The sequence below is a fragment of the Ictalurus punctatus genome, chromosome 8 (assembly GCF_001660625.3).
Source record: "Ictalurus punctatus breed USDA103 chromosome 8, Coco_2.0, whole genome shotgun sequence".
Taxonomy (NCBI): domain Eukaryota; kingdom Metazoa; phylum Chordata; class Actinopteri; order Siluriformes; family Ictaluridae; genus Ictalurus; species Ictalurus punctatus.
The window spans coordinates 12,597,446-12,617,850 of record NC_030423.2 but is presented as its reverse complement, the minus strand read 5'-3'; the positions used below and the strand labels follow the sequence as shown (position 1 = coordinate 12,617,850).

General features: G+C 40.1%; 3 protein-coding genes across 4 annotated transcripts in view; 2 read left to right on the top strand and 1 right to left on the bottom strand.

Moving 5' to 3' along the window:
• The first annotated feature begins 1,658 nt into the window (after positions 1 to 1,658).
• stx5a (syntaxin 5A) lies at positions 1,659 to 9,021 on the top strand. The gene is made up of 11 exons (XM_017474253.3): positions 1,659 to 1,808; positions 2,511 to 2,739; positions 4,259 to 4,326; positions 4,431 to 4,486; positions 4,589 to 4,659; positions 6,015 to 6,131; positions 6,300 to 6,356; positions 6,446 to 6,527; positions 6,691 to 6,797; positions 7,035 to 7,156; positions 8,240 to 9,021. The coding sequence occupies exons 2-11, from the start codon at positions 2,671 to 2,673 to the stop codon at positions 8,397 to 8,399; spliced, it is 909 nt and encodes a 302-aa protein (XP_017329742.1). The 5' UTR covers positions 1,659 to 1,808; positions 2,511 to 2,670; the 3' UTR covers positions 8,400 to 9,021.
• zgc:162144 (RD3 domain-containing protein) lies at positions 8,876 to 12,052 on the bottom strand. Its single transcript, XM_017474251.3, has 2 exons — positions 11,715 to 12,052; positions 8,876 to 10,630 (listed from the first exon to the last, which is right to left on the bottom strand). The coding sequence occupies exons 1-2, from the start codon at positions 12,017 to 12,019 to the stop codon at positions 10,267 to 10,269; spliced, it is 669 nt and encodes a 222-aa protein (XP_017329740.2). The 5' UTR covers positions 12,020 to 12,052; the 3' UTR covers positions 8,876 to 10,266.
• Positions 12,053 to 14,464: 2,412 nt separating this feature from the next.
• Positions 14,465 to 20,405, top strand: part of si:dkeyp-115e12.6 (centromere protein F) — a 31,707-nt gene continuing 25,766 nt past the window's right edge. For both annotated transcript variants that reach the window (XM_047157189.2, XM_017473553.3), the window contains exons 1-5: positions 14,465 to 14,655; positions 16,034 to 16,266; positions 19,020 to 19,216; positions 19,982 to 20,085; positions 20,314 to 20,354. In XM_047157189.2, coding sequence (XP_047013145.2) covers positions 16,105 to 16,266; positions 19,020 to 19,216; positions 19,982 to 20,085; positions 20,314 to 20,354 — 504 coding nt within the window. In that variant the 5' untranslated portion in view covers positions 14,465 to 14,655; positions 16,034 to 16,104. The remainder of the gene's footprint in view (positions 14,656 to 16,033; positions 16,267 to 19,019; positions 19,217 to 19,981; positions 20,086 to 20,313; positions 20,355 to 20,405) is intronic.

Below are 20,405 nucleotides of genomic sequence, written 5' to 3'. Positions count from 1 at the left end.
ACCTTTCAGTGTTGACATGGTAGCCTCGGTAGCAACTTTATCACTAGCCAGCTGTGTTTTCATGGCCTGCAGGTCAAACTAAACAGCAGACAGAGCAACCCTAAAAGTCTCCTAGAGCTCCTTTTCAAAATATCGGCGATATCCTTCCTCAGTAAAGCCAGCAGCTCGAGCCTGAGTGCGGCGAAGTCAAGGTCACCGCTCAGCGACGCGGATTCAGGGCAAGAAGGGGTCACAGCACGCACACCCGGCCTCAGTCGTGTCTGAATGCTACCACAGGTTTTCATGTTCTTTCCAGACATTTTAACGTACCACAAAGTTAAAAGTGCAAACAAGGAAACGGAGTAGAATAAGTCAAAATCTATTGTATGACCGAAAAGCACTAATTAATTACAATTTTAATCGAAATCAGCAGGAGCCTCCAACTTCGCATCCTACTCCATCAAACTCCGAATTCTTCTTTTTTTTTATAATAATTTTTTTTTAGTTATTATTATTTTTTATCTCAGTAAAATTTACTTGGGTGTTAATTTTGCCAAATATATCATGTACTGCTGAAATGATGGAATGAGTCAATGGGGCATGCCACTTCATAATAACTTGCCCTTCTTAATAAGTACTCTCTTTACTTAGAACTCGAACCGGACCTTTCCGTTAGCAAATATTTTTACCGTTATTATCTCTCTCTGTATATATACCTGTCGGTATATATCTTAGTTTTGAAGCTGTGATCTAAGAAACACCAATATCTCTGCTGTCGCAGAGGCGAAGTTCCTGGAACTTCTTATAAGCAATTGCTCCATGTAATACTTCTCTCAATGTAATACGCACATTTCTTATATCATTGACTCTCTTCCATACAGACAGCAATACACCATGACTTCATAAAATTCTAATTTCTTGATGATTCCTACCAATCTGTGGTAAGGCTTCATCGGTCTTTCGCTCTGCACAACAAATGGCAAACCACCTGCGTGTCAACACGGGCTTCAGGATGAAACTTTTCCACGGGTGTCCTCCAGTTTGCTTGTTGTCCAGAAAAGCTGAAAAGACTCGTGCAGCCCAGCCAGGAGATGCTAAATTGTCATGGAAATTAGACAACACTTGCAGGCTCATCCTCTGAAGGTAAAAAAAGGCTTATTACAGAAAGATGGTTAATACAGGATAGAATAATGAGAGCGCTCTGAAGTGCTTGTGCTGAACCACTACTATATATATATATATGAAACGCAGAGCATGACACACTTCTGTGTACTGATAAGAAGCAGTTTGAGGCAGTTCAAACAGGCTTTGTTTTAGGGGTCTTAGAAGATGTGCAGACGAACCTTGAACAGAAGAACATGTTTGTGTATCTGTAAGCAGATAAACATTCGGTACTGATCTCAGTGACATGACATGGCCTTCTTAGGCGTTATCCTCAGATGAATATGAAGGGAACAAGAACAAAATTATTACAAATTAAAAATGAGTAATTTCCCTCACAAGCTGTATTTAAATAACATTGTTTAAAAAAATTATTTCTCTGTCTCAGGTGGGATTCGATGCGGAAACTGGGCATGCTGCTGAACCTTTGACGTCAAACAGCTTCTGTTCCGAACAAAGCTGGAAACAGAAAGGAGAAACAGACACACCCATACATTATTCATTCAGTATCACCGACGTCATTAGTCAGGCTCCATGAGACTCCACAGCGCATGCCTGCTGGTGGACGTGGCAACAACGTCACGCACCGGAAGCTGTAAGCACGGAAACGGCAATCCCTGAAAGTGTCGGCGACTCTGAAAAGCGACGGATTGTTACAGTAATGAACAGTAAGTAAATTCATACGCTTCGTCTTCGACGTGTCGGTAATGGTGTTTTTATACGATAATTGTAGCTCTCATTTCAATACATTCCTCACAACTGGAACGTTTTGTCGAGTCTCTCCCCTAGCAAACAGCGCTAACCAGCTGTCGAGCTAACCGAGCTACAAAGCTAGCGTTATTTCACTTTCCACTGCATGTCTCAAACCGGACTGTACTCCCTATATATGTGAACTACATAAGGGATAAAGTATTGACGCCTCGTACCCTCTGTGTAGTGCACTCTGTGGGCAGTAGGGAGTAATTTGGACTACCCCCGCGGTGTTTTAAACAGCTTCTTCGTCCACTAAAAATGTTTGTGCTAGTAGCTTTTCACCGTGTATGTTTATTATTAGTTGTATAAATAGACTAGTATCAAAGAGCGAGTTCAACTAATTCCGACATTTAACTGTCAAACTATCACCTACATCGTGTTAGTTATCCTAATTATACATTTTATCCGACTTAGCTCGAAGCTTCCAGGCGATTCAGCATTTCTCCATTGATTTTCGAACCGCTACGTCATTTGCTCATCACGTGACACACTCGATTGATTTAGTGCGAAGTTCACAGCTGAAGACGACCCTAACAAATAGGTTTGACTGAGAACTATGTTAATCACATGCTCGTTAACCATGACCATTGTGGTGTTTTTTTTTCTCCCTCCCACAGATGAAGCGCGGGATCGTTCATGAGCGCTCAGCTCCACCAAGTTCATACTGACCCTCTGCCTGTTTAGTGGTTTTACACCTATCTCCATAAGTCACAGGAGACCACTGGAAGTGGGTTTACTTTGAACTTACCAGTACACCTCACTGTGGTTTCCAGCATCATGACGTGCAGGGATCGCACCCTGGAGTTCCAGTCAGCCTGCAAGTCTCTGCAGGGCAGACAGATACAGGTAGAGGAATACTCTCCTGTCTAAAACTCTTCACGGACGTCGTAATTCACGGAAGCCAATGCTGCGTCTCATTTCACCTGCTATCCTTCCTAGATAATACCTGAGATTAGAGTCAGTGTGTCCCAAATTGTATTAAGTGTGGATCCATGGACACCTTTTCAGTTAATATTGCCCACAGTTCCTTGTGTGAGGGAGGAGGAGTTTTGCATTTTAGAGAGGTGTAAATTAATGTATAGAGTATAAATTATATAAGGAATGAAGAAAAGCTAAAATGCAGCAAGGAGTTTTATGGTGGAAGTGTGAGCAGGAGTTACTCTTCAGTTACGTGACATGGTGTCGTATGTTCCAGTACTCACATGCTCTGAGTCCCTGGACTTTTTTCCACTTTAATTTCAATATCTTACCTGTGGTGAATGTATAAAGAAAAAGAAATAGAACTCGAGCGTGAATGTAGCTGCATTGCCGTATTGAGCTGACAGGGGATGCTGTGGTATAGTGCACCAGCAAATGTACACGGATCAGACATGACATTAAAACCACCTGCCTAATATTGTGTAGGTTCCCCTTGTGCTGTTGATCAAACCTGGAACCCAGGGGCTGTGAGGCACCAATGCTACCTGCTGCGTGAACGGAATGTGACGAGAACATTTTCCCATCCAAAGATGTTAAGAGATACAAGCACCTCAAATTAAATCAGTCAATGGCAGCTGACTGCTTTTCACGCTGTGCTTATCGTTCTAGACCCCACTTTTCACCCCACGTAGAGGAACGTTTCACACTTGTAATTTAGAAGCAGGGTTAGGACCGCTTTTTACCCGGGGTTTAACCTCGCATTCCTGAGCCAGACGCATACAGTGCTGATAGAATGCTGTTAGAATGTTACGGCTAGACGCTTGGCGACGGACATCCAATCAGAAATTGAACAGCGTGTGCCTCATATGATGTGCTTTGTACATTCACGGAAACCCTGCTTGTTGTGTAAACAGTAGTTGCAGTGTTTGGGGGTAAAATTAAAAAAAATTTAATGTCAAATGGTGATGGACCACGTGTCAATTGGAAAAGTTTTATTTTTTATAGTTATGATCAGATAAGTCATTGTAGCAATTCCCTTTTTGGTTTGGAGGGAAATTGACAGAGATATAATAGTCACGCGACTGCAGAAAAACGTGTGCGGCCTCCCAGTCCTCTAAGGCAGGAGAGATACGATCGCTTGTCACGTTCTGTAGAGAACGTGTTTAAAGCCTTCAGGTAGTTTTTGCTGTTTAGCTTTCCTTGTGTAGTAATGAAGGTCATGTAATGTTTTGTAGCATTTCAAGCATTGAAATTTTTTTTTTCTTTCTTTTTATTCCTAGGATATATCTGAGCAGACGTTTTGTGGTGTATTATGTTGACGATCCTTAATATTACCCAGTTTAGCATTCTTCAGTTCACAAGAAAGCTGCTTGTGATCATTACACTGTACAGTGTGTTATATATTTTAATACATCCTGTCACTTTACTGTTTCTCTTTGTGTTACAGAATGGTACGCTGGCAAAACCCAACCATAATGCTCTTAAACAGCGGAGTGACTTCACACTCATGGCAAAGTAAGATTTGTAACTATACAATGAAATGTATTTTTAGACAATCACATTTTATATAGCGCTTACAGTTTTCTCTTCATTTCATTCCCCCCTTTCGTGCCTCTCAGGAGAATTGGAAAAGACTTGAGTAACACGTTTTCTAAACTGGAGAAGCTCACAATTTGTAAGTACTTGGCTGATTAAAATGGGCTGTATTGTGTTGTATGTCCTGCGACGAGTGTCAGTAGGCTTTGCATTCGTTAGTAACACTACTCTTGTTTTTCAGTGGCCAAAAGGAAATGTCTGTTTGACGACAAGTGTGTGGCGATTGAAGAGTTGACCTACATTATAAAGCAGGTCAGAGGTCATTCATAAAGTTTTGCATTCAGGTCTATAAATATTTGGATATTGACAAAGTTGTTGTTTTAGCTATTTAACACAGTACCTAGGAGTTGAAATTAAGTAATGACTTGTGAGCTCAAAGTACAGACTTTCACTAATTAAGAAATATCACACAATTATACTCGATATCGGCATGACAGTGGGTTCACTGTAGGTAATCATAGCCATGCTGATATTTAGTATAACCTCATGATTGCGAGTGCAATATTAATTTTATACAACAGATCTGTAAACAAGAAGTGAGCATGAAGTGAGTGACATTTTGTACATAGCATGGCCAAATGTTCTGTTTATTTTTGCTCCCTTAGAGGAATTAGATGCCGAAAAAGCCAGTCATTTTACAGCACTAGCTGGCTCATGTTGATGTGTACTTTCCTTTTAAAGGTGCTTCCTGCAAAATTGGTGTCCTTTCTTCCTTTCTTCCTTCATCTGACGAGCTTTCATATTTTAATTCAAAAGTTATATTCATGAAAAGTATCATTTGCCGTGTCCGCCGAGGTCGGACCACTACTGTAGAAACGGTTTCAAACTAGGAAGTTGGATTTTACTTGGCAGTGACAGACATCTGGAGTGATACACACAGTGAAGCGTCCCAGCGTGGTTACAGGAAATGTAGACACTCTCGGAACGCTGCTCAACCAATCAAATTAGTGGACCGGAACTAACTCTGTGTGTTATTTCCTCATTATTACACTTACAAGTGTGGCGCTTGTATTTGGAAACTGTTGCTGTTAGTTCGCAACAGGAAATCCAGAGAGGTGTCCCTGCCAGTGAAACAAGCTTTCTTTCATTAGGCTGAAAAATCAAAACAAAACCCATCAGAGAGATAGCAAAAGCATTAGGTGTGGTCATATAACTACAGTGTACAGTACTGTGATAGACAGCTGAAAGAACAATAACTTTGCACAAATATTTATTACCTGACTGTACATAGCATTGCTGCTGTGTTTTTTTTTGTTTGTTTGTTTGTTTGATTGTTTTTTGGGGCAAGTCAGTTATTTACAATTAATTCTATTTATATAGCATTAACAAGGTAACAAAGTTGGTGTCTGAAAGTTGTGTGCACTAAGTCACATCACAAGACCGACTAACTTAAATGTATAAGCCTGTTTGCAAGAGCACACTGACGTGGAATTTTCTCATTTTATTAACATACCAGGAAACAGTGTGGATTTCTCAATGCCTATACGGAAGCAAAGTTTGCGTTTATTAATTAAAAAAACCAAAAACAAACAGATTATAAGTCTTTGGTTTTAAAACTATAAGTCTGTCTATATATTGATTTTGGGGCGTGTCTGTCTTTGTTTCAGGACATCAACAGCTTAAATAAACAGATAGCGCAGCTGCAAGACCTGGTGCGCTCCCGAAGCGGACAAAATGGACGTCACATTCAGACACATTCCAACACAATTGTTGTCTCCCTCCAGGTAACAAGTCTTATCTGGTCATCTCCAAGAAATCCTTTAGAGATGATCATCTCTCTCAAGTTTCGTTCACATTGGCTTGCCTGCTTATCCTGCCGTAACACGTAAAAACGCAACAGAAGCATCCTGCCTTGCACTGAAGTAAACTGTCCTCTGTTTTGATGTTTGCAGTCAAAGCTGGCATCGATGTCTAACAATTTCAAGTCCGTGTTGGAATTGAGAACCGAGGTAAAATTTATTTAGTCGTTCATGTATCTCATATGCATGGAGCATAGCATTTTTTTCCTTACAGTGTATTTTTGTTTCTCTCCGTGTAGAATCTGAAGCAGCAGCGCAGCAGAAAAGAACACCTCTCCCGGGCGCCGGTTTCCACCTCACCTCTGCACGCTGACAACTTCAGTAAGTTAACAAGCCACTGCAATTTCAAGTCCTCAGAACGGAAATAACATTATCAGACATTTTCTGCATCTTGATCCAGAAAGGACTTTGATCGAGTTTTTGTGTAAATAAAAGAAAGAACTCCATCTTAATTTATAGGGCTGTTCTGCACTTTTCTTTTCAGGTAGCTCAGTATTGATGCAGAATGAATCCAGAAGCCTTGGCAGTGATGTGGCCATTGACATGGATTCAAGAGCCAATCCCCTCCAGCTGCAACTTATTGACGAACAGGTATGATTCACGTTTGAAATACTGCTTATTACGTGTTTCAAAATGACACGTGTCTGTTTGTTATTTTAGATGATTGAGCTTATTGAAGCTCATATTGATTGTCATTCCTTGCTCTGGCCTCCATATATGTTCATATAGCCTTTAAATGTGGCTTCAATATAACAACGTGATTTTAAATCGGTTTCTGTGACTCATTTCTTTTGTTTTGTTTTTTTTGGTGATTGACGTCATGTGTAGGACTCATACATCCAGAGTCGAGCAGACACCATGCAGAACATCGAGAGCACCATTGTGGAGCTGGGCTCCATCTTCCAACAGCTGGCACATATGGTCAAAGAACAGGAGGAGACCATACAGAGGTGAGGAGGAGAATGCTTGAGTAGCGTTGTGTAGTGTTAAGTACAAGAATATTTAAGGACAGTATATAAATTTATCAGCTATTCCATCAGTTAAGTAAAAATTAATGTCCTTATGCATTCAACATATGTAGGCTGAAAAGTATTAGCTAATGAAATGGCGAGCTAGTTAGCTAATTAAGTGCACTAATACAAACTAAGGGAACCAAACGAGTATGTGATTATTTTTGGCCAGCAATTTGCCTGCGAGCTGTGGTTTGTTGTCCTCCCGTTGCACGTATTATCTGCATCTGGCTAGCTTTATCCATCCCTATGCATGTTGTGCTAGCCAGAGAGTTATACGATGCGCTGGTGTTGTTCAACCTTTTATTTTGCTCGCTTTTATACCTGCTTCCACATACCTGTGTGTTCACGATTCTGAAAAGATCAACTGCCATTCACACCTGCTAAATAATCCATCTACTTAAGACCATTTTATAACCATTTCATCATTGTTCAGCCAATTTGTTTAGTGCAGCAGGCTTCAGGAACATATTTAAGTTGCAACATTGTTTAAACATGGCTACATACCAAATGAAAGTTTGTTTTGAAAAAAGAATAAGTCCATAAGGAATGGCTATTTTTCTTTTTCTGGTTGTTAAATTATGGAACTATGAACAGAAAACTAAGAAAACAAATCAATATGTTTAAACGACACAGGTGCCAGGGCTGATTTGTCCACTTCTGAAGTAGGTATAAGTTGTTAAGTAGCATTAAGGGGATGGTAATAATCAGTAGATAATTGAATGATAATAAAAATCACTGGATCTATTGAGTCAGTCAGCTGAATTCTTCATATTAATACATTCTGTAAAATGGGTTAGAATATTATTTTGTTTTTACTATTCATTAGCCAGAATTATTTATCGGTGTGTGTGTGTGTGTGTGTTATATGCATGATGTACTGTATGAGACTGTATAAAGGCACTGGCATATTCTTATGGCAAACAGAGAGTATATAGCATTAAGTGTGGTTAAACTGGATTTTCATGTTTGATATCTGTATTGAACACCGCTGGATTCTAATTTCTCTTTGTTGGTCTGTAGGATTGATTCCAACGTGGAGGACACGTCGCTGAATGTGGACATGGCCCACAGCGAGATCCTCAAATACTTTCAGTCGGTCTCCTCCAACCGCTGGCTCATGATTAAGATATTCCTCGTACTGGTGGTGTTCTTCATCATATTTGTGGTCTTCCTTGCCTAAGAGGAAAGGACCATGAGGAACGATGGGATTAAGAAGTGGACGGCGTGAAGCAGCCATGGACTCTTATTGGGCGATGTGCAAAAAAATAAATGAAGTAGACTGGACAACAATAGCTTTGCCATGAGAGCGGACAAATTGTACCACTTATGCGTTGTATGCTTTTACTGAGAATGAAAGATGTTAGTTAAATTATAGAAACTTGTGTGGTTAGTCTTGCTCTCTGGATAGGTGATGATGACGGCAGTTTTAAAACATCTTGCCCTATTCAGGGAGTGGTGTCAGATTTCATTCTTAGATTTTCTCTTTGTTACCTTGAGACATATACATTATAAAAACTGAGCCTTCACTTACCATACTTATTTTCAGGAGAAGGTTAATTTTGTGAATGGTTTGATTCTGCAAACTGGTTTCGTTCAATTATTTTTCTGACCGTGTTGTCAGCAATCAGTGATAACATGAATGATGTAAAAGACTCGCCTAAATTAATATGATCACTTGTACAGGTCTCCTTATGCTAAATATTCTAACTTACATGGTTGTCAGTCTGTCTCCTGTTTGTATAAAGGAGAATTAGTCCTTTGATAAAACTAATAATGGCCTTGTAATGGCTTTTTACTGTAAATTGTTGAAAGAGTTCCTTATTTTCCAAACTTGTGTTTCCCAAAGCTTATAACAAGCTAGGTACTCTTGTCTCATGATTTTATGCTTTTGCATAGTGTAAATGAAGACTGTTTTTAGTGTTGACGAGTTGTGAGTTAACCTTAAAGTGAACCAAAACAAAAGCATGACTTTTAAAACAGTAATGTGAAATTGTAAAGCTTTGGATCAAGCTACATTAGGGTCCTCGGTCACTATGAATGCAGAGTTTGTAAGATACCCACGTTTATATTATGAGGAACAAACTCAGCAGTAAATATTAAAAGATTAAGGCATCAATAGATATTAACATGAGCATATGTGAAGTATTTCAACCTTCAGTTTCTCATTCAGTGCTTTCATTAGACAATTCAATCTGTATACACCAGTGTACAGCATATTATTTAATGAGCAATTATTATTATTTTTTTTTAAATCATGTATGTTTCATGATTTTTTTTTTTTTTTTTTTTTTTTTTTTTTTTTTTTTTTGAGCTGAATGACTTGGCTAAGTAAGAACTGAACATAGTAACTGATTTCTGGAAAGGAACTGCATATTAAAAACACATTTACAAACCTGGATTATTTTTCTTTGTAGGGAAATTCATCAGTTCACCTATGTAGTTTAACATTATAAACTTTGCTGTGCATTCAGGACATAAACTTGACACAAACTATACATAAACACTTAGGACAGTATAAGTGATGGAAAAACAAACGGAGTAGTGTGACAGCCTGAAGTTTTCCAATAACAGCATTCATTTATTATTACACGTTAGATTATGTGGTGCGTCTGCCATACAAGTCCCTGTGAATGAGCTACTACCATGTAGAATGATAAGGTGTTAGAATAAGCATGTTCATATAAACATGTGATTAGCCTGGAAGCAGGCACTATGTTCAGAGTTGCTGTTGTAGAAAATTAATCAACACCTTCTGACCAATCAGATTTGAGGATTCAACAGTGCTGTGGTAGAAGCAGTTTTATTCATGTGAAACTTTGGAAATTATGTACAGTAATTATAAACAAATCTTCAAAAAAAAATATGCAAAAAGTCACTAGGTTTCAACTGTTCATACTTTTGATCTTTGGTATAAGTAGATAGTAGTGTGAATAACAATGTAAGCACAAGCTCTCGTACACACTTTGCTACTCTCTTAGATGTCCATCCTTCCCTTCTCCTCTCCACACTGCCCTGTTCCCTATTCCCTTGCTCCTCACTCTGCAGCTCTAAGCAGAGCCATTTGTAGGGATTATTTCTGGCATGCTGTGGCTCCTCCCTCTTCTCGGCCGTGGCGCCCCTGATATCGCCTGCTCCACCGCTTCATCCTCTTCTTCCTCAGACCATGTGTTTTCCTCCTGCAGGTTGCTACGAGAACCGCCGAAACTGCCCACGCCACGGCTAAGCGCACGGAACTTGGATCGGAAGGTGACAAATGAAAGGCTCTTACTGCGCCGCTTCTCCCAATGGGCTGCGCGCACCTGCAGCTCTTCATCAGCTTGCTCCTCATCCAGACAGGCCCTCAGCACCGAGCGGAACAGCTGAGGGACCTCGTGCACTTCGGGCTCAATCTCAGACACTAGATTACGAAATCTGAGGATCATCCAAGAATGAGACAATAACAGTGGATAAAATAATAGCATAATAGTGGATAGCATAATATAACAAAAATAGTATTATTAGTTGTAATGCAGAAGTATAGAGCCCAAACCATATTTACATTACTAAATTTTATTTCATAATAGCACAACCTCATGGATATAAAAAACATGTAAAAAGAGCCCAGAAGGAAACACACACACACACACACACACACACACACACACACACACAACCTCTGAATTGTAAACGGGTGTAACACAATCAGTCTACATGGTGTCCCAGAAGTCCCTATACATAACAATTTTTTAGGAAAATGTTTGCCTTTGACAAAAAAAACGTATTGAAATCATTCTCATGGCTGGATCGGGAAGCTGTCGCAAGGTTGCGATGGACTTTAACAGAAACACTGTGAGCTCATCACATACGACACTGTTGCCAAACTTATTAACAAAGGCAAAAAGCCTGGAAGTGTTGCAGACTAACCGAGAACTGGACGTCCACAAACATTTACTGATGAAGGCACAACCAACGTGGTGCTGACAAACATAGTTCCCTATGTATGGAGACTTTTAGGACACCCTGTTTAACTTATTATAATACAATATTCTATATTGTTTCAAGAACTTTGCTTTACACTCCTTTGAGTTAACCAGTCTTTTTTTTCCCTTGTTATTTTCTTTTTTTTTTCAGCCAGAGATCCCTATGTATGAGAAAATGTCTGTCTAGTGTAATTAGCCACAAAACTTTCCGTAAATGTGGAAATGCTTACCGCAAAAACAGCTGACCAAAGCATTTGGCAAAATGTTGGAAATACCGTATAATCTCATCTGATGAGTTGCGAAGTATGCATAAGTCTATATTTTTGATAGTTTGATAAAGAGACACTTCAGACAGTTTATTCTGCATATTAATGGTTTATTAAACCCTCCTGGGCTCTCCATCTGGCCTGGGCCCAGGACAGCTTCCTTGGTTGCTCCCCCCTAATGGCAGGGCTACAGTACAGTGATATTCTCAAGTACAGTTGTCTAGTAACTTAGAGCCTACCAAATTATGTCAGGTTCATGATCGTTCCTACCTGACAATGACAGGACCACACTGTGCAGGTGGGATCCGTGAACAGAGCTCCTGCAAGTCCACCACGTCTCTAGGCGTGAGCTCGTAGGGTACATGGGGTCGAGGCCCAGCCAGCCAGCTGTAGTCTGGTGAGGATGAGGATTTGCTACTGCGACGCACCTCGCTGGCCCTCTCCAAACAGATACGTTCAGTACGCTTCACCATGGCACCCAGTTCCAACATCAGGGTGTTTGTGACCAGCTCCTCCGGAGTGCGCTGGCCAGGCACCTTTGGCTCCAGTGAGAACATAGCAGACCAAGGGAACATCTGAGAGAGAGGAAGAAAGGCTATTTCTTTGATTTCTTTTTATTATTTTATCTTTTAAATGTTATTACGTGTGTTTAAAGCATATAGTATGTTCACACTAAAGACAGTAGTGTGCAAATAAATGAAGTAAGTCCCTCCATTTCTGTGCTAAATATTAGAACAGTTATTGCACACTAGCCCTTACCTTTTCGATAGTTTTCATGCGCACCCATGAATTCTTGCAGCAACACGGCCTCTCTGGTCTATATGGTAATCACTTTGCATAAGAGTGTAATCCCATAGAAATAGTGATTGACATGTCTTACCAACACGATAAGCTTATCTAGGAAGGTGTACATGTGTTTGTATGAGTGCAGATATAACAGACATATAACTGCTTTATAGTTGCAACTGAAATTTGCTAAATGCTTTGATCACAATGAAAAATGATCACAATTATGCTATATTGTCTGTGCATCTTGTATACATCAGTGCTGTGATAATTCAAATCAGACCACTTGTTTCCCAAAGAATATTTTTGTTAGATAATGAAACATATTTAAAGCTGAAGGCCTGATGTAAACATTTTTACTGTAAACAATATAGTTGGTGAGAACATGTGATAACATTTACTGAAATATTGCCGGATAGATTATTCGCAAGAAACTTGCGAAAGCCTACAATTAACATGTAAATTACTGGATACACATTACATAACCTGAGTATCATCTTAATTGTTAGCTCTGTGCCCCCTTTAGTCTTTGCATGATAGTCAGGTATATCTGGCAGACTATGAAAGTACTATGAATACTTCAAGGGTTTCCACTAAGCTCAGCACTAACAGGGCTTTATTCTTAGTTTGTATTATCTGGGATTATATAACAGTTACGTGCCACACGTGTCAGGAAGCACATGTTTCTATTGCTAATATAGATTAATGTGTGTAGCTCCTTTTTACAACAGGAAAACTGGTATATAGTCACAATTAGTTGTTCACAACAACAGCATATATGGCTGTAATAATTGGTTTAGAACAAAAGAACCTGGTCGTGAAAGCAGTAAAATGATTCAAATTAAGGATGCATAATTTATTACCATTTCTGTTCATGTCCAAGAAGACTGCTCAAAATGTGTTTATGTCTCTGTTTTCTCTTTACACTTACATTTACAGTTCATATAATGAACTGTTCATGTGGCAGATGCTCATATCAAATGTGAGTTTCAAAAAGTGCAAATAACTGGAGGTCCAACATACAAAGCACATGGAGACTCAGTAGCATTCTAGTTAGTAACTTATACATGATATTGTCTGAAGAGGTCTTTAGACCTTTGACGAGGGAATAGAGACTCTGCATTGTTCTGACTGACAGAGGAACCAGTGGAATGATCTCCACAGGGGAGTCACACAAGAAGACTTAATCATTCAGTCGGTTGGTATAGTGTGTAGACAGTGAACACATATCATATAGGCACACTTTATCAGACACAGCTAACTACTTCTGTTGGTCTACATTTACAGAATATACACTCAGGGGTCACTTTTATAGGGACACCCGTACACCTGCTCATTTATGCAGTTATCCAAACAGTCAATGTGGCAGCAGCACAATGCATGAAATCATAGAGATACAGGTCAAGAGCTTCAGTTAATGTTCCCATCAAACATCAAATTGGGGAGGGGGATGGGGGTCTGAAATACTCAAAGCAGTCCATCTGGCACCAGCATCCATGCCACAATCAAAGTCACAGAGACACTTTTTCTTAATTCAGATTACTGATGTGCACATTAGCTGAAGCTCTTAATTCGCTTTGGGGGTTTCCTCTGGGTACTCTGGTTTCCTCCCCCAGTCCAAAAACGTGTGTTGTAGGCTGATTGGCATTTCCAAATTGTCCATAGTGTGTGACTGGGTCAACTGGGTGTCTGTTCGACTGTGCCCTGCAATGGGCAGCGTGTCCCCCTGCCTCATGCCCAGAGTTCCCTGGGATAGGCTCCAGGCTCCCTGCCACCCTGTGAAGGATAAGTAGTACAGAAAATGGATGGATCTATACCTATATCTATATCTATCTATATCTATCTATCTGTCTATCTATCTATCTATCTATCTATCTATATATATATATATATATATATATATATATATATATATATATATATATATATACTAATGTTGGAAATGAATCTAAATGTCTAAATGCGATTTTCTCTTCTTTTTTTCACTTTTGGGGGTAACCAGAATTTAAAATGCGATAACTAGTAAAAGGGAGACATATTTTAGTTCCTATTTTAGCCAGTCGTTTCGGGAACTACTCTATATACCAGAATATGTGAAATATCTGTCCATTTGAAGGCTGTCCTCAGACATTATTATGGTTGTATTCTGCCCACTTGGGGTTAAAACTGGAAGTGCGTCCTGCTTTTCCCCGCCCCTTTTCCGTACGTCACTCACTCCACCTCGTGTCAAATGAGCGTTGACTATGCGCGGCACGAGACGCTATGCGCGCGCATTGTTCGGTTGTCGGTCCGTTCCGCCAGTTTACAAGAGCGTTATTTTTTTTTCTGTAGTAATTCCACAACACATATTTACTCTAGAAGTCATTTAGTAAGAAATTAAACGTCTGAAATGGGTTATGGTCATCCACAAATCTCAGTAGAGGCGGTAAGTGATAACAGAATGGTTTGGGCTAGCTCGGTAACCAGCCGGTTGTTTCTAATATAATGTCATTCTTTGTATTGAGCGACTGGTTTGTTTTGGTCGTTTGTAACCGTTTAGTATCAGGTGTAACTTCCAGGCGGCTGCATTCATTCGCGGTTTTCTCTGTGTTTGATTCTGTACGCTTTTGATAATATCCGCTGTAATGAAGCAGCTGTGACATGGGAGTTTGTTTACTCTTTTGTTATTAGCTGCTTCGTTAGCTAGAGCGTTAACGTTCATAAACGCGTTAAGTTTAGTTAAGAGTGAAAAGCGTTAGAATCACATGAACACAGCTAAAATACTCCAGTGAATTTATTTGATTAAAAATAATAATAATAATAATAAAAAGTTGATTTCTTAATACAGATGTTGCCAAGACAGCTGTGGTCCTTTGTGCCATTTGGTGGTGGTGTTATTAAATGAGTCCTGTGCTCACCCTGTCTTTTATTTTGTTAGTCAGGAAGATCAGAAAGGTTGACCCATGCGTGTTCACATGGCCGTCTGAAGTGATGTTGAATTTGTGCTCCGGATTTTCCACATTCCTGTTTGTGTGACACCTTTCCAGGCCTAGATGAATGGAAATGAACCTCCACTGGATACCTTATAGCGCGATTTCGGTTTAAAATATTGTGTGCGTTATCTTCCACTGACCTTTGTGTTGTTTATTGGCTGTTACGCAAGTTCGCCAGGAAAATTACCTTGAGTGTGTTTCCATGAGAACCTCAACAGGGATACAAACACACTCAGACATGCAGCTCAACCAGCTTAAATCTGCATCATCTAGATCTAGTCACTCTATAGACCTGTTGCTGGAACTTGTGGCAAGTAGGGACAGAATTATTTCCCTGAGGCAGAGTACAGGTTTCTCACTGACTGCAGTTATTAATCCTGCACAGTAAACAGGCTTGGCGCTTCCCTTTTCACACATCCTCCACGCTAACTAAAGCCGGGTGCACACTGAGATTTTAATAGTCCTTTGCGACTGTTGTTGTCGTCAGACTGTTCGAACACGATCCCCGCTGTAAGCTATGTCACACTGTAGGATCTCAGTTGTCATTAATGTCAGACTACGACAGTCAAGACACACAAGAAGACTCGTACGGAGTAGGAGATATAGGAGAAGCTACACTACTAGACACTGCCAGAATTTAATCGGAGGAATAATTTGATCGCAACGGCCGTTAATCGGCTGTCGGGGAACACGTCAAACTAGCGATCAATGACGCTTAGGATCATAGGAATCTTTTAGGATTCTCAAAATTTGTCTCAGACGACCAAATCGTGGCCAAAATCAGACGGTGTGAACCCGGCTTTACTCATATCCCTTCTTTCTGTTCTCCAGAACCTGGGAATGATCAGCCTGTGCCCCAGTGGATCTCAGTAAATGGTTATTGTCCTGCTGTGCACGTTACGATGAGCTGGGCTGCGGAGGACTGGACCTCAGGGCTATCCGGCCTGGTCCTGAAGAAAGTTCAGGAGCTTCAAGTGCAAAACGAGAAGCTGACCCGAGAGAAACAGCAGAGACAGTTCCACCTGGACAACTCTGAAGCAGCACTACACAAACAGAAGCAAAAGGTCAGTGTACACGATTCAATGCTATAGCGTGCTACAGGGACGACGTAGTTTTGTAGGCCAACCCGGAAGTTAGCATCACCCTCATTCCCTCAGCCAAAAATCCTAAAGGATTTTCCCATTGGTTTTGGTTTCCCATACAAGTCCGTGTTAGTGTAGAATGAGCTGTTACTATAGAAAGGTAACGTATTAGAACGAACATAGTTGCATTAACCTGTGACTTTTGAATTACAGTCTGCACTACTGTCAGAGCTGTGCTGTGTTAGAAAATGAATTAACAGCTTCTAGCCAATCAGTGAAATTAAAAGCCCTTTATTTAACTTGGAAATCTAGAAGGTGTATCCGTGATTTTGGTGGAGGTTAGTCGCAGCTGGCTGATTTGAATTTCAAACACTGCACAACCACGGCTGCTCCCTATAGTGCTCCCATTACAGTCATGCTCCAGAAACACTTGCATGCACACTGTCTAGGTTGAATTCTAGTCTGAGAGGAGATCTTTCAGTGGTGACAGACGAACACGATTGTCAGGCAAGTAGAGACGTCCTGATTGGTTGGATATTGGTGGCTCACAATTCGCTTGCTTTCAGTCTTAAATAGTACCCGAAATTAGAAGTAGTGTGTCACACATCGTAGTATGTTGTAAGAAGTATCTCAAATGGTACCTGGATGGTCTACTATTTCCTGTGGATTTTTGAAGTGTGGATCTGTATGGACCACAGATTATTTATTTATTTATTTATTTACTTACTTACTTACTTACTTACTTACTTACTTACTTTAGCTAATATTGCCCATAACTCCTTGTGAAAATTAAATGTGGAAAAGTCAAACAAGGGAATAGTAAATTAAGGAAGAAAAGCTGAAATGCAACGAAGAGTTTGTTTACGCTGACAGTGTGCATAACTAGCTGACAACGTTCTTTTCTGTTACGTGTTGTCGTATGTCCCAGTACTCGCATACTCTTGCTATACACTCAAAAGTATGTACTTTTTTTCTTCGCCAAAAGAGTACATGCTTTTAGTGCATGGTATAAGTAGGTGAATTAAGACTAAGCATTTGTCTCTCCTTTATATATAGCTTGGGTTTATAGACCGCCACTAGAATGTAAGGTAAGCCTGGCCAAATATTACAAAACATGTTCTGACCCTACCTTTGAACGTCAGCTTGTTTCAGTAACACACAAGCAAGTTTTTCAGTATGTGCAATTATAGATGAAGCAAGATCCGTTGCGCGTCTATATCCACAGGGATTAACTCCCTATTCTTGTAATTGTGGGAAGAGTGTGAAGACGCATAAGAAAAATTTTAGGGATCAAGTACCGAAGGTACGTAGGCACCTATTGAATCTGTTCTTCCCCACTAGTAGTCTATGGTAGCCCTGTGAAGCGTAAGTAGGAAAATGATTACATTTGGCACACTCATAGATATGACCATGAATAGTATCAGGACCAATTATAGGGTCTCTAAGACCAACTCTGTAGTGGCACCACTAGTTAAAAAATTTAATTTTCAAATGGTTATAGTTGTTGAACACTGTCCCAGGAAAAAGAAATTTAGTTCATCAGTTTATTCTCTTCATGATGGTCGCAATCCATATCTCACATTAAGACTCCACCCATTACAGTAGTCACCATTTTGAAATGTACAGCATTCAGTTTTTTCATTACTCCTATTGAAAATATTTTCCAATTCTTACCAAAATTGGCTCAGAGCATCAGTAGACAGAGCCGCATATAAATGACTGAACAGCATTTTGATATTCATGTCTGTTCAGAAGTTATGATTTATCGCTGTTGACCCCAAAATTGGATCAGAGGCTTTATCTCGGCCAGACTTTGATCAATCATAACGCACAACTTGGTATACTTCATCAGTACCATGATCCGAGGGTACTGAAATTTGAAATCCATGACAAAGTTGAGAACAGTGCCATCTATAGCTCATGAGATTTGTAAAATGATTATTTTTGCTTATAACTTTTGAATGCTTTGACAGAAAATTATGATCTTGGTGTCTACGGATTCATTGGTTCATGCCGAATCCGTGGATATCAATTTTGCCAGGATCGGACAAACCACCTGTCCGACATTTTTAAATATGTCACATATTGTAATATCTTTTAAAATATTTGACACATCGGCATAAAATTTCGTGGGGATCGTTCATAGCATGTGCTCTAGGGACCTGAGAAATTTGAACATGTACAAAATGAGTTTTTTTTTTTGTTGGTGTCATTACATGTGTGGCATGCTGTGATAAACGACAAGCATTAATTCTAAAGGTCCTGGGTTTGATTCCTGTGTGGTGCAAGTTCTTAAAAGTTTCTTTTGTGGCTCAGCATTGCAGTAACCTCTTAGCATGCAAATAAATGCCTCTGTTCTGTTCATTTGCTGTTCAATCTTATTCTCTGCTGTGCTTCTGAACCTATCTTTTATTAATTCATGTACATTCTATGTCTCCTCTTCGTGTTCTTCAGGCTCCGCATTGCGCTTGCTGTGCCTTTGGTGCTTGGCCCCTTTAAACGCTGCTTGCAGCTTTAATTGAACTTATTTCCCTACTATGCCATACATAAGAGTGACTTTGAGCTGAGTCACATTGCAGCTGCTTCCTGGAACACTGTTACAGATGTACATGAGTGTGCATAAATATTCCATAAAAAGTATGAAAGGCAAACCAGATGTAACTATTCAACGGTATGTCAAGTCGTAATGTATAAATTGTATATGCTTTGAGTCCGTTGTTTTCGCCCTGTTTCAGTATGAGGAGGTGCGTGTGGAGCTGGGAGCGGCTCAGAGGGAGCTGGTGGGAGTGCGAGAGCAGGCGCAGGGAGAGGCACGGGTTAGGGATCGCCTGTCCCAGGAGCTGCAGGCCAAAGTCGCACAGGTGTGCACTCTAGAGGGCCAGCTGGACTCAACAAGAACACTCGTGCAGAACCTCACGCAGGAGGTTAAACGGTGAGTCAAATGGTTAAACAGCATAACCACATGCGTTCGTGGCAACCACATAGATGACGCATACTCACTGTAATTGGCACAGTAAGAACGTATGTTTTCTGTGTGGCAGCTGTGTCAACAGGCCGAGGGCTTGGCTGGAAAACCAAACAGCTTGTTTGTTATTTCAATTCCAGTGCCATGGTGTCTGTGCTGGTGTGGGGAAACCAGTGAACTGGCCCATGTTTCTACCAGTTTACGAGCCAAACAATTATGTAATCAGATGTGGAAGATTCCCATCTGAAGTTATACAGCACACTTACACACACGATAAGATAAGAAATACAGGTTGTTGGTTTTTTTGCCTGTTTTATGTGTGTAGGACATTTTGTTACGAGTTGCAGTTCACTGTTGCAGTTTTTAATTTCCTTGTTTTGTTTTCCACAGTAATTAAAACGCTTTGCACTGTTCACACCTATTTTAGGATTTTCATGAAAATAACTGATTTTGCTGTTAGGGCAATAAAATGATGTCTCCAGCAGGATTGTGGTTCTGAAGCCGAACTGATTGTGATGAAATGTTTTGACATTACACACTAGTTTGACAACCAGTATAGTCTGCATGTTTGTGGAAAAAAAGGTGTTTCTGTGTTTATTTGTTGTGAGCTGAAAGACCAGCAGTGAAGAATAATAAAAAGCTGAGTGAATTTGATGTTTTGCTAATTAAGACGAAGGTTCTTAATGATTTTAAAGCTGCTTCTTGTCCATTCCCTTCCTCTCCAACCATCAGGCTTGAGGCAGAGCTGGAAAAGCTGCAAAAAGAAAGTGTCTCAGGGGAATCCATGTTGTTTTCCACACCCTGCTGGAACATGAACTCACCCTGGGACCAAAGTGGTATGTTCCTTTGTCTCTCTTGTTCTTGCTGTTTTGTTGTTGCTCCCTGTGTTGCCTGTTAGCCCTTTATTACTGTCTGTCCTTTCTTATCATTTAAAGGCCCCACCACAATAGGGGGAAAAAACCCCATTGTTCACTAATTTCATCAGTGTAATTACATTTTACTCCCATATGCTTTCAAACCCTGCCTGGTAATGATTTTTTTTTTTTTTTTTTTTGTGCTTTCAGGTAAGAATAGTCTCAGAGGAGAGGACGTCAGCCAAGCCCGAGTGAGTTTCCTCAAACACCATCCACATAATGAAAACCTGCTTGTCTCTGTT

What these genes read in the sequence shown, in the direction of transcription:
- stx5a (XM_017474253.3), top strand. Translation starts at nt 2,671, where the DNA reads ATGACGTGCAGGGATCGCACCCTGGAGTTCCAGTCAGCCTGCAAGTCT. An exon ending in TGCAGGGCAGACAGATACAG is followed by an intron (nt 2,740 to 4,258) that starts GTAGAGGAATAC and finishes TTTGTGTTACAG; the next exon opens with AATGGTACGCTGGCAAAACC. An exon ending in TGTTGGAATTGAGAACCGAG is followed by an intron (nt 6,357 to 6,445) that starts GTAAAATTTATT and finishes CTCTCCGTGTAG; the next exon opens with AATCTGAAGCAGCAGCGCAG.
- zgc:162144 (XM_017474251.3), bottom strand. Translation starts at nt 12,019, where the DNA reads ATGTTCCCTTGGTCTGCTATGTTCTCACTGGAGCCAAAGGTGCCTGGC. An exon ending in TGTGGTCCTGTCATTGTCAG is followed by an intron (nt 10,631 to 11,714) that starts GTAGGAACGATC and finishes GATGATCCTCAG; the next exon opens with ATTTCGTAATCTAGTGTCTG.